Raw genomic sequence first — 13,089 nt, 5'->3', positions numbered from 1 at the left:
GCTGTGGAAATTGGTTCTATTAAAGTTGTAGATACACTACTAAAGGAACCGTCTTGAAGTTACGGGAATATTACATCCTATACTTTTGAAATATCGACTCCTCAAATCGATAGTGAAAAGAACTGGAAGAATTAGTTAGACAACCAGTGGCACAGAATGGAGGAAACAAGACAATAGATTTTTCAAGTGGAACTTAAAATGAATCAACAGCTGTTATTAAGCCAATTAGACAATAAATACCAAACAATGTGTATCAGAGCCCAAGTAGACTGAAAGAACATTAAAAACCTAAGGAGGCATAAACGAGACAAGAGGACTAGCCAGAATTATAAGAAGTTAAAGGTGGGAATATTCCATATACACCTAATGAGTTAAGGCTGTAATAACAGAATTAATGAAGTCAAGAAAGAAATACATCAATAAAGTAGAGAAGAACTGTGATGACAGAAGAAGAACCTACAACTGGTTAAACACAGAAATGAAACCAACCACATCTTTGTCGACATAATTACAAGAGTTATAACCTAAAACACCATCTAATATAACATACAGAATGGGAGAATGGTCAGTTAAAGATACGTTTGCTTTCCTTCATCAATTCTCGTGTCCTCATCTGTTATGGCTTCTATAAATTGGTCACGTGCCAACGAAACTGTCAAATCACAAGGAGAAAGGTAACTTTCAATATATTCTGTAAGTTTGGTTAGATTATCTTGTCTTCTTTATATCATGTTCAGTAACATTAGTTTGAAACAAAAATGATACAGGATAAACTAAAACGGTTGAGAGAAAAAACATACAGTGTTGTATAATTTGTATCACGAATATTAGGCCTATTGATTTTAAATTTTACCCCAACTTTTCACGAATATTACGACGCTTCGTCAGCTATGTTGTTCAAATTCGATATTGAGGATGGTATATGGATAAAATTGTTAAACATTTTGTGTATTGAAAGAATAGAATAAAATAATACACAGTCATTTTTATATTAATAAAACATTTTAATAATTCTTGGTCCATTTGAAATATTCCGTAAGAAGTGTTTCGTATTACAGTGTATAATGGATGCACTGGTTTGAACGAATACGTTTTAAAAACTCTGGCTAGTCAGTTGATCAACTATTGACGTTAATCGACTGCATTATTATCCATATTATTATCTTCGTTAATCTTTTTTGTTTAATATTTTTAAGTGATCACTAATTATTATATCACTGTTTTCTGCTACTCTCAATGTAAGTTAAATGTAATAGAAGTCTTCGTCAAAACCCACAAAAAACGGTTAGTGATAAACACTGTTGTTTAGTCTTACGTTACAAAGCGTAATATGTTAGTTAAGTGTTAACTCGAATGTGTTATAACGTACAAATGGTAAAAAGCATATCCTAGAAATGTCCACTGAAATTTTAATTTGTGGTCATAAATGATAAACTTAAGAATATTGACCATGACAAAAATGGTTCTCCATTTTCATTTGCTAGGTTACCAAGCAACTTCTAAAATCAGAGGTTCGGTTTCCCTCGGTGGACTCAGCTGATAGCCCGATGTGGCTTTGTTGTGAGAAAAACACACACACTGGGCAACTGTTTAACAAGATAACCTCAGAGGGTAACGCGAAACTGAACGAGTGTAAATGGCGATTAGCCTTTGTTAGTAATAATTATAATATTATCAGTAACAGGAGAAAAATTATTGTTTTGAGATGTATTTTTTTAATGTTTTTGCCCACCAGAGGGAGTTTGTTTTCTACATAAGTTTGTTTGTTTCTGAATTTCGCACAAAGCTACTCGAGGACTATCTGCGCTAGCCGTCCCTAATTTATCAGTGTAAGACTAGAGGGAAGGCAGCTAGTCATCACCACCCACCGCCAACTCTTGGGCTACTCTTTTACCAACGAAGAGTGGGATTGATCGATGTAACATTATAACGCCCTCAGGGCTGAAATGGCGTGTATGTTTGGTACAACGAGGATTCGAACCTGCAACCCTCAGATTACGAGTCCATGCCGGGCCTCTCTACGTAAGTAACGATTAGTGTGTGTGTGTATTTTCTTATAGCAAAGCCACATCGGGTTATCTGCTGAGTCCACCGAGGGAAATCGAACCCCTCATTTTAGAGTTGTAAATCCGTAGACGTACCGCTGTATCAGCGGGGAACGTAATGATTAGTAAAGTCTCAGGATTTCATGAAAAGTTAGGCCCCTTTAGAATCTCGAAATTTCTCGTAGAACGTAGTAAACTAATACGATATAAAAATGCCAAGCTAGATGTGATAGAATTGCTAGTTCAGCGTCAGTTAGTGAGTTGGTGATCGGTAAGTCTGTTTACCTTTGATCTTGTTAGTAGATCAAGTCAACAGGTGTTTTTGTTGGTCCATTAGTGAGAAAGCTTTGCAAGTAACTTAGGCGTAAATTAATTTTGGAATTTCTGTTGAAAAGTTGTTTGCGAGGTTAGGCCAACCAGTGAATATAACCTGTAGCAAACATAACTGAAGAAATAAATTAATTCGTTATCATTACGTAAACTGGTTTTTACTAAATAATAAAATGAGTCCGCCAAACGATAAAAAAGTTATAACAATATACATGTACATTTTTATAGGCTTAAAAAAACATAAGCACTTGAAATGTAATTCGATAATTTTACATAAGTCGGTTAAAGGAATTTCGAAAATGTTGATACACTCTGAATTTATTGAAGTATACTCATGAAGAGAAATTTTTTTTTGTATTTTATATTATGACTTCCAGAGCACCTGAACACCGCTACAAGGTGCACTTTGTTAGTTCAAGCGATCGAAAAGAAATGTTAGTTAAGACCTTTGGCACTTCATGGCTTTGTAGTCTGAAGTGTTTCAGTAAAAAAATGGAATAAACATGTTGAATGATGGCGCACTAGAAACAACGTTTAATAAAACAGGAGAACCACGTGAGATGGATATGTGAAACGTAACAATCTCTCTCTTCAGACGAGAACAATGTTGTAGTATATCTTCAACAGTCTTTATAACGAGATATGGAAAAAAAAACAAACTCGAACTATTCTTCAATGTTCGAAATGCATATAATATTCAGTAGGGATGAAATGTATAATATTAAAGAAAACTCGAGAAAGTATATTATTGTCGAAACAAACTAAGAGTTTGTCGTTGGTTTCTGAGAGATTAGGATAAAAATTAATTTTCGTCATTAATATCACACGTAAATACTTTAGTTTTCTGTAGGGAGTGACGCCCTCTGTAGGTAGTAAGAAAAGACAAGTGATGATAGAGAAGTTCACGGAAAACATTCCTCTGATTATCAACAGATACCAAAGTTGTTCATATAAAGATATTATACTGTAGAATGCTCTTTAGTAATTCTTCAATTATTTTAAATTCTGTAATGACGGGACAGATGTCATGATGAGGAACTGCTTTCACATTTTGTGATGTTAACCATGAAAACATTATTCATGTGAATTTGAAATACAATTTTTCTAAACGTTTTAAAACATCTTTTTAAATCAATCTACAGTAAGCTAATAACTTCGCTTTATGCATATGTTTCTGTTTTTAATATTAAGCAAAAAATAATATAATGGCCAGACTGTAACCTCAGTTTCTCGAAGTTTCCGATAACTTGGCACTCTTTTATTGCAACTTCAGATGTTTCTATTCAGAGTTGATAAATGCCTATTTTATAAATTAATTATTGAGCTATCCTAGTTCTCTTTCACTTACGACTATGATCTCATGCCACAGTCACGTTTCTCACCAGGACAAACACTGTGTGCATAAGCCATGATTTCTTCCAGGTATTAGCAATGCTCAAGCACTGCCACATCGGGAACCTTGAATGGAAAAATTGACGTCGTGTTTTTTCTAGGGTTCAGCTGCAACTGACTGTATGCTTATGCTATGTCCTCACCAAGTTTCTTGCAAGCAATAGCCAGTGGTCCAACACTCCCGGGTTTGAACTCTTCCATTGGTGGTCTTGGTGGCAGAATGATGGCACGACCTCGAAGAGCTGATTCATGAAGTTCTTTCTGCATCACAGCCAGTGAGACTTTGTTGGACCTGAGGAAGTCCTGCATAGAGATCATCTCGTTGGAGTTACGTCGCTCCCCTTCACTGTCGTACGTGGAATCTGGCTCGCTGACCTCTGCCACTGTTTTAGGGGGAGCTGTCCTGTTGGCGTGTTTAAGGTGTTCTGGAGTAATAGCGTTTCTGCGGCCTCGCGGGATCGGTGGCCTAAACTGTATTTTAGTGTTCCTTATGTACGTGCAGCGACAATCCAGTTTTTGAATAAGCCAGTTTAGAAACTGCTTGATAATGATGGTAGTTACGTTGAAGAGGCTGTACATAAAGCAAGACCCACACACTATGAAGATAAAATTTCCTAGTCGATACCACTCCACGTTGTCGTAATATGGCTGCTGACTGGAAACGTAGTCCCCGAATCCAATAGTAGCGAAAGCCACGAAGCAGAAGTAAAGACTTTCAAAATAAGTCCACTTTTCTATGGGTGAGTAAAGCGCAGAAGCACAGATGGCTAAGATCACACACGCCAAGAAAAGGTAGAGCATCACCCAGTATACGGAAGGCTTCCATTGGTCCAAAGTGTCGTCGTAAGAAACTTGAGAATCTCTTCTTTCTCCGCCTATCACTCCTTTACGCCGCAAATCCATTTCATGGAAGTATCGGAGGACGTAAGCGAGAAAAGTTATGATCCTTTCTAGAAACAGATTGAAGAAAAGAAACGCTCCAGAACAGCCAAGAAATCCATAAAAGACAACCAGTATCTTCCCTCCTACAGTTTGAGGCGTGGTCATTCCAAATCCTAGAAAAAAAAAAAAGATGATTCTTATTATCGGTCTCTGGAATTTTAAGCTCCTCGCTAGGAGTAAACAATTAGGAAGAGTAAAACTCTTATTTCATGGTGAACCCCAAATATATGTTAGAATAAGTCAGATTTGATCAGAAGTCTGGCTTTAACTTCTTTATTGAATTCGATGTAATTCACACACTCAACTGTAGAAACTTATGAACTTAGGAAAGCTTTAGATTATGTAATGGACGGCGTTATGATATACATTGATAACTAAAGTTTCAATGTCAAGGTGTGAAAGCGAAACACTTTACAGAATCTGATCCACGTTTCTGTTATGAGTAACAATCCGAATGTTAACCGAGTGTGGAAAATCTGTTGAACTTTCTTAAACATTGAATAATTGTCTTAAAAATATAAACTTTGAGCGCCAAGAAAGTGTTGTTTCAGTTATTATACTATAGTACCGTTTTAGATATTAACATACACCGTACTGCTTGAAGAAATGTCCAAAGACGTCTTGAAAACGTGAGAATGAGCAGAAATCTGATAATAATGTGCGCCAAATTTCCTGATGAAACAGATCCAAGGACTGTTGTCCGGACAACATGAGAATTGGGAGAAAACTTACTGAGAATGTTCTCGTTTCAATAGTCCTCCATTTCCACTTACACCAGAACATACACGTTTAAGTGTGCGATTTTAAGTGTTGTTGACAATACAAGTACCTAACACTGATAACACTAATACGAACTAATATCTTTCCACCTGCGAAGAACAAAACTTGTATAATAATGGGGTGCAAAGAACACAGGAAAACAAAGACCGCAGGTGTCGCTAGTTGCCAGACACAGGGATATACAGCGTTTTAAAGAAATATTGATTATGATTTTTCTAGAAAGCTATTAAGTATTTGGGGCACTAACAACTAAAATCGGGACACCGACATCGTTTGCCAGTGTCTGGCAAGATATTAGCTTGTTGACATAATACAAATTATTAATAAAACCACAGAAAACACCAGAATGGTTTGGTTTGTTTTGAAATTCGCGCAAAGCAACTCGAGGGCTATCTGCGCTAGCTGTCCCTAATATAGCAGTGTAAGACTAGAGGGAAGGCAGCTAGTTATCACCGCCCACTGCCAACTCTTGGACTATTTTACCAACGAATAGTGGGATTGACTGTCACATTGTAACACCCCCACGGCTCAAAGGGCTAGCGTGTTTGGTGTGATGGGGAATCGAACCCGCGGCCCTCGAATTACGAGTCGAATGCCATAACCACCTGGCTATGCCGGGCCTAACATCAGAATGAAAAGCGTTTCAAGTTAAGTGAACGCTATGTTATTTTAAGCAGTCACCGTATTTCATAGGCCCAGCGCAAAAGAGTAGCCCAAGAGTTGGCGGTGGGTGGTGATGACTAGCTGCCTTCCCTCTAGTCTTACACTGCTAAATTAGGGGCGTCTAGCGCAGATAGCCCGTGTGTGGCTTTGCGAGAAATTCAAAACAAACAAACAATTCATGTTGTTTAAAATTGAATCATAAAAAATTGTTGTGCAAACAGTAATAACTGTGGCACATGAAAAAGCTTGTACATAGTTTCCTTAATTAAAAAAGAAAAAATAATAATAAGTGAAATTCATTGGTGGAAGTTTGCTGGTTAGGTACTACTGATACGAATTTTAAGTGACGTCACACTGTACCGGTAAACCATTGTTAATACTGTTGAGTGTCATGTTACGTTTCGGGCTCGGCATGGTTAGGGCACTCGACTCGTATGCTGAGGGTCACGGGTTCGAATCCTCGTCACACCAAACGTGCTCGTTCTTTAAGTCGTAGGAACATTATAACTTACGGTCAATCCCACTTTTCGTTGGTAAAAGAGTAGCCCAAGAGTTGGCGGTGGGTGGTGATGACTAGCTGCCTTCCCTCTAGTCTTACACTGCTAAATTAGGGACGGCTAGCACAGATAGCCCTCGAGTAGCTTTGTGTGAAATTCAAAAACAAACAAACAAACAAACTTATTATTAACAATTGTGTGTGTGCGTTTTCTTATAGCAAAGCCACATCACGCTATCTGCTGAGTCTACCGAGGGGTATCAAATCTCTCATTTTAGCGTTTTAAATCGGGAGGCTTACCGCTGTACTAGTGGGGCACGATAGTAATTGTATCAATTCCCCTTATGTTGTAAGGTACAGAGTGACACCACAAAGACGAGCGTGAATGTTTTGTTTTTAAATATAAACAAGTTTTTAACATTTTTAAAATAAGTACAGAACCTAAAATTCACTTTAAAGCTTGTACGTTAACGAATAAATTGTCTTTAAATGGAGACAAATATCCTTCCGCGAGAAGTTTCGGATAACCATATTTTAACCGGTTGTGTATGAGACACTTGTCTCTTGGAAAAGGCGCTGAAAGAAGGCAAAAGTGAAATAATATATATTATTAAAAAGTGATTTACCGCTAGGGGAAAAACAACAATATGTGAATGAAATTAGGTCCAATTCGACAGTATATCTCGAGGAACTTCATTTTTAATCTAGGTCGGCAAAGGTTAGGATAAGGTCATAGAAATGTTAATACCGTGACAATATTCTTATGCTTGTAACGACTTTGTGTTGTAAATTAATCTTTTTTAGGCTATTTAAAACAGTTATTTATATCCCATCGTGATCTTTTTATAAAGAATGGTTTTGCTTTTTAATTCAAAATTTCTGAGTTCTAGTTTACTGACCTGACCTCTGTTGTCTGCTATGTGTTGAAACCTTAGAACACTCGTCTTCCTTTGTAATTATTGTAATAACAAGTTGTTATTCTTGTCTGTTTTTCTTTTAGTGCAAAGTTTCACGTGCTCGAACTCCGAATTTTAGCGTTATGTGTCTTTGAACTTACCCCTTTTCCACGACACCACCAAAATATTTTCGGCATTGTTTTCTGTGTAAGATCTGATAGAAACTTAAAAGATTTGAAAGGTCGTTTTAAAACGTAAAACCTGAAACTTTTCATTAGAAGTGAAAACGGATAAAGAGGAATTCATTCAAAAAATTGAAAACTTGCTGTCGTTATAAATGTACGATGTTTTCAAGAATTGTGTTGTTGTCAACTTGTACTGATTTTTAAACAAAGCTTCATTTATTTAGACGTAACGCAGTTTTAATTTAAAACAGTTCTACTTAGCTTAAAGAAACTGTATCAAGTTCAGAATTAAGATTAACGATTTGAAAGTGGCGGTGTGTCCTATCAGATGCGCGCTCTTTTATTACCTATATATCTGGTTCTCGGCAAAGGTTCAACTTTGCAGTGCTGCCACCGGAAGACTTATGACTCCGAGAAGAAAAAGAGTGCTCGAAGAAATGTAATTGTAAACCTAGACAGCAAATAGCGAGATGATACACTATTGAAAATAAGAGAATATTAAGTGTTCTTTATATTGGTTAGGTTTTCTTAAGTGTCCATTTTTCAACTGGAAGATGTTGAACGATACCTTCTATATAAGTATGACTAATACAGTTCTTGAAATGTGACTACTAAAAACCTGATGCCAGTAATCTAACAGTCAGAATACATTCTCTTATATTTTTATACCTTGATAAAGATAAGTACTGTGTTTCATATGTGTTCTTCCTTTACCAGATTATATTGTACCTGGAATAAAAATAGTAAAAAGCAGACAAACTGTACGGTTTTTTCTCTTCTACTGCCTTTTTATCTGTGATAATAGTTCAGGTGCCCACTATGTGTACCAACCATTCTAAAAATATAAATATGAAACCTATCACTGAAATGTATACCATCTCTGTATATTAACAAAGACAGGTGTAGAAATTAATATGATTTCCTTTATATTACTACGATCATTCCAGCTGTAACAGGCTAAATGTTACTCTGGATTAGGCTACTTCCACAGATCATAAATGTAAGTTGTTATTATAATGTGACATTATAGTAACAAGTGAAAGCAGATACAAGGAGTTGAATGAATGTGGTGATATTGTTTATCCATTGTGGGAACTTTACACGTATCTCACCATGTGTCCAAGTATCTGCTTTTGTAAACAGACCCCTAATTATCATTCATACATTCAACTTTGTAATTTATCAGTCAGTTAAACCTAAAACTACCACCAGTCACACCACGTGAACGTTAATTATACCGTTACAAATACACACCAGTTATGTAATCCCGCTTTCAAGGACTTTTCTTCCAGGAAGATGAATTTATATGTGACTATACACTTCAAATTCGCCATACCATAATTAACTGCACATGGTGGAAACTAAATGTGGCAGGAAAGCATTATACATTCTATATATTCTGAAACAAAGCTGGAGTAACGGACAGCATGTAAAAACGTTCAAACAGTATGTTGAGATCAAACTCAATATGTTATATACGTTTGGAAAGCTTTGTCCTTCGCCTATCATTCAGACATTATTAAATCTTTGTGTAAGGTACATATTCAAAGAAATTTGTACCAGAACACAGGCGACATCTAACTAACTGGACACTTAAGAAAGCCTAACCTACGTAGGTGGATTAGAGGGTAACGTGGCCTAATAATTAGTGCTTTAAGCTCGAAGTTGAAAGGTTTGAGGTTCAGGCTTTTCCTCAACACGTTGTTATGTCCTGGAACAAAGTGTTTTACCCTAGTTGCTATACTCTACTCAGCTGTTTAATGGGTATCTGGGGAAAACCCGAGATCTATTGGCATCTTATTCAAAATCGGTTACTGTTTGTGAATAAATTGCAGTTCTGTAGGGTTGGACATATTACCTCTAACCAATCCTGAGTAATGATCTGATCCACAAAGTTAAAGATATGGTTATGAAAGTGAACTCTCCAATCCACAAATATATTTTAACGTAACTGAGCATAATAACAGGGTAAACAACGGTGCTTGAAGTTGACAATGGTGCACACACACACACAAAATCAAAATATTCCTGCTACACCTTTAGATAAACGGACGTTTTAAAGATGGTTTGTTTGTAGCTAAGCACAAAGCTGCATAATTGTCTGTCAACGTTCCTGAAAATTGGACAACATTGATGCGAATTTTGACTGACTTTCCAGGGTATTATAAACCTAAATTATGTGTTAATGTTACAAAATTAATGCGTGTCTTAGGTGTTATAAGCCTAAAATATGTGTTAATGTCACAAAAAATAACGTGTGTCTTAGGTGTTATAAACTTAAAATATGTGTTAATGTTACAAAAATAATGCGTGTATTAGGTATTAGAAACCAAAATTATGTGTTAATGTTACAAAAATAATATGAGTATTAGGTGTTATAAACCTAAATTATGTGTTAATGTTACAAAAATAATGTGAGTCTTGGTGTTATGAACCTAAAATATGTGTTAATGTTACAAAAATACTGTGAGTCTTGGGTATTATAAACCTAAATTATGTGTTAATGGTACAAAAATAATGTGTGTATTAGGTGTTATAAACCTAAATTATGTGGTAATGTTACAAAAATAATGTGTGTCTAAGATGTTATAAACCTAAAATATGTCTTAATGTTACAAAAATAATGTGTGTCTAAGATGTTATAAACCTAAAATATGTCTTAATGTCACAAAAATAAAGCCTGTGTTAAATGCTACGAACTGTTACGTGCTACAAAATAACCTTTTTTTTCGAATTATTGTAAATACCTACTTAAGGTCATCGGCATTAGCCTTTCCTACTTTAGACCTTATAGACTAGAGGGTAAATAAGTGTTAAAGGCACATACCGTCAACTCTTAAGTTAGTCTAGTTGAATAGTGGGATTTACTGTAACTCTTATTGTGCATGAACAACCCCAAAGTGTGGAGTACGTTTTCGAAACAACGAACCAAAAACCATAAAATCGTCGGATTCAAAGTACGAGCACGTTAATTATTAAGGCTACACCTGACCCTTTATAAACATGGGTCCCATCTATCATAACTTTAAAACTCATGTAGAATTACACAAAAAAGAGCCCCTTAATAAGAAACCATTAAGTCTGTGAACTTACAATACTAAAGTCATGGGGTACGATTCCACGTACAGACAGTAAATATAAAAAAGAAATAATAAGTAATAGAAATCTGTAAAACCGAAGGGTTTTACGGTTTTCTGTTTTTCTTTAAAATTCAACTTTATACTATACTAGCTTGAACGGATGAAATAAATACTTGTTTGTTAGGAAGGATAGAAAATGTGTTTTCATGTTTTTTCTCTTAAATAAGATGAACGATAAAAGAGCAGTAATAAAAATACGATAAGATACCATTACTGAATTTGTTGTTTGTTTTGAATTTTTGCAAAGCTACACGAGGAATATCTGCGCTAGCTGTCCCTGAAGGACTAGAGGGAAGGCAGCTAGTCATCACCAACCACCGCCAACTCTTGGGCTATTCTTTTACCAACGAATACTGTGGCTGATCGTCACATTATAGCGTAACTATGGCTTATAGGACTAGCATGTTTAGTGTAACGGAGATTCGAATCCGCGACCCTCAAGCTGCAAGCCAAGTGCCTTAACCACCTGACCACTCCAATAGTAAAAAGAAACATACTGTTTTCAGGAAGTCTGTAAATACAGAATTAAATGGGGTTGGGTCTAAATCTCCCTCTCTTAACCTTCCTCGTGTTGTCCTACATCGCTGTGTCAAATTTGGTGTCGATTGATCAAGAACTGTGGAAATATATAAGAAACAGATACGAAATGGTAAATATATGACCGTCTTATATATGCAAAAACGGCTCGTTTGGGTTGAGAAAATATTTTACATAGAAGGTCGAAACGTTGTTCGCTCTTCTATGTAAAATATTTTCTCAACCAAAACGAGCCGTTTTTGCATATATATTTCTCTACAAGTGGGTTTTCCCGACATCACTGATATGACCGTCTATTTGCTTCCTGGACACAGACTTTGCTTAATATAGGATATACGTGGCGGTGTAAGTGGTTTCACAAAACAGAATTATGAAGCAAGGCCTGTATGAGCATTTTGGAAAGAATAACTTATCAGAGACTGCGACAAATAATGGCTTTGGAAAGGGTAAAAACCCAGTTGATGTTTTATTTATTGTAAGACGACTAATGGAAAGCAAACTGGAGTACCAACAGCAGAGTATGTGGGCTTCCCTGGACCTGAAAATAACAATGGACAAGATTTCTCCCAGGTATTATAACAAGTGGTGTATATATAGTAAATCATGGCTATGTGTCATTTTTATGACAAAAGTAAGAACGTATTTTGGACACTAAAAACATTTATATTGAAGATGGTTTGCACAAAAGCTCAGAACTTATTCCATTGTTTTTCACATCAGTAAGCAATTGCTTGTAGAAAGAGGATAGAACTGATAATATAATACTGGTAGTGGAATCAGAGGAAAAACTGAAGAAAACGGATGTATAGAAGGAACGATGCGCTGAGCAGATTAAAAACAGGAGATGATGGTGTAGTCAGCAATGAATCTGACTGGTCTGAATACACTTAACGATGTGTAGATGAGAAAAAAGTATAAGATGACGTGATAATGGATTGAAGGAGTCATATCTGATAGACAAAGACTTTTGTATAAAATTATGGTCAGACCAGCCTTGCTATTTGGTAGAAAGATTTAGCTGCTGAGTTAATATTACTTGGAGACTTTTTGTATAAATCCATGGTCAGTTTGTTTGTTTCTTTTGAATTTCGCGCAAAGCTACACGAGGGCTATCTGCTAAATTAGCCGTCCCTAATTTAGCAGTGCAACACTAGAGGGAAGGTAGCTAGTCATTGTCACCCACCACCAACTCTTGGGCTATTCGTTTACCAATAAATATTGGGATTGACTATCACATTATAACGCCCCACGGCTGAAAGGGCGAGCATGGTTGGTGTGATGGAAATTCGAACCCGCGACCCTCAGATTACGAGTTGATTGCCTTAACCACCTGGCCATGCTGAGCCCACCATGGTCAGACCAGTCTTGCTATTTGGTACAGAGACTTTGCTGGCGAAGTATCATTTGATAAAGTTGGCTGAGTTAGGTGTTTGAGGAATATTTGGAATGTAACTTTGGGAACTTATAATCTCAGCCCAGAAGCTGGGCAGGAGGTAGGTAAAGGTTTGCAACATCAGTGCTGGAACTAAGATGGACGAGGACAGTTTGGTGAGGTGGGCAGCAGAGAGGACAGTGAAAAGAAAACCGAGGTAAAGATTGAATGATTGTATTAAAGAGACGTGTGTCTGGCAACGGTCAGTTAACATGAAGATGACCTAAGAAGGTCGAAACATTGTTCTCTGC

At 36.4% G+C, this 13,089-nt stretch overlaps 1 protein-coding gene across 1 annotated transcript in view; it reads right to left on the bottom strand.

Moving 5' to 3' along the window:
- Window positions 1-1,023: 1,023 nt before the first annotated feature.
- Window positions 1,024-13,089, bottom strand: part of LOC143226769 (potassium channel subfamily K member 13-like) — an 88,792-nt gene continuing 76,726 nt past the window's right edge. Inside the window, exon 2 of the mRNA XM_076458165.1 lies at window positions 1,024-4,822. Coding sequence (XP_076314280.1) covers window positions 3,894-4,822 — 929 coding nt within the window. The 3' untranslated portion in view covers window positions 1,024-3,893. The remainder of the gene's footprint in view (window positions 4,823-13,089) is intronic.

The sequence above is a fragment of the Tachypleus tridentatus genome, chromosome 9 (assembly GCF_004210375.1).
Source record: "Tachypleus tridentatus isolate NWPU-2018 chromosome 9, ASM421037v1, whole genome shotgun sequence".
Lineage (NCBI taxonomy): Eukaryota > Metazoa > Arthropoda > Merostomata > Xiphosura > Limulidae > Tachypleus > Tachypleus tridentatus.
The sequence above is the reverse complement of the archived record's forward strand: the minus strand, read 5'-3'. Positions and strand labels throughout refer to the sequence as shown.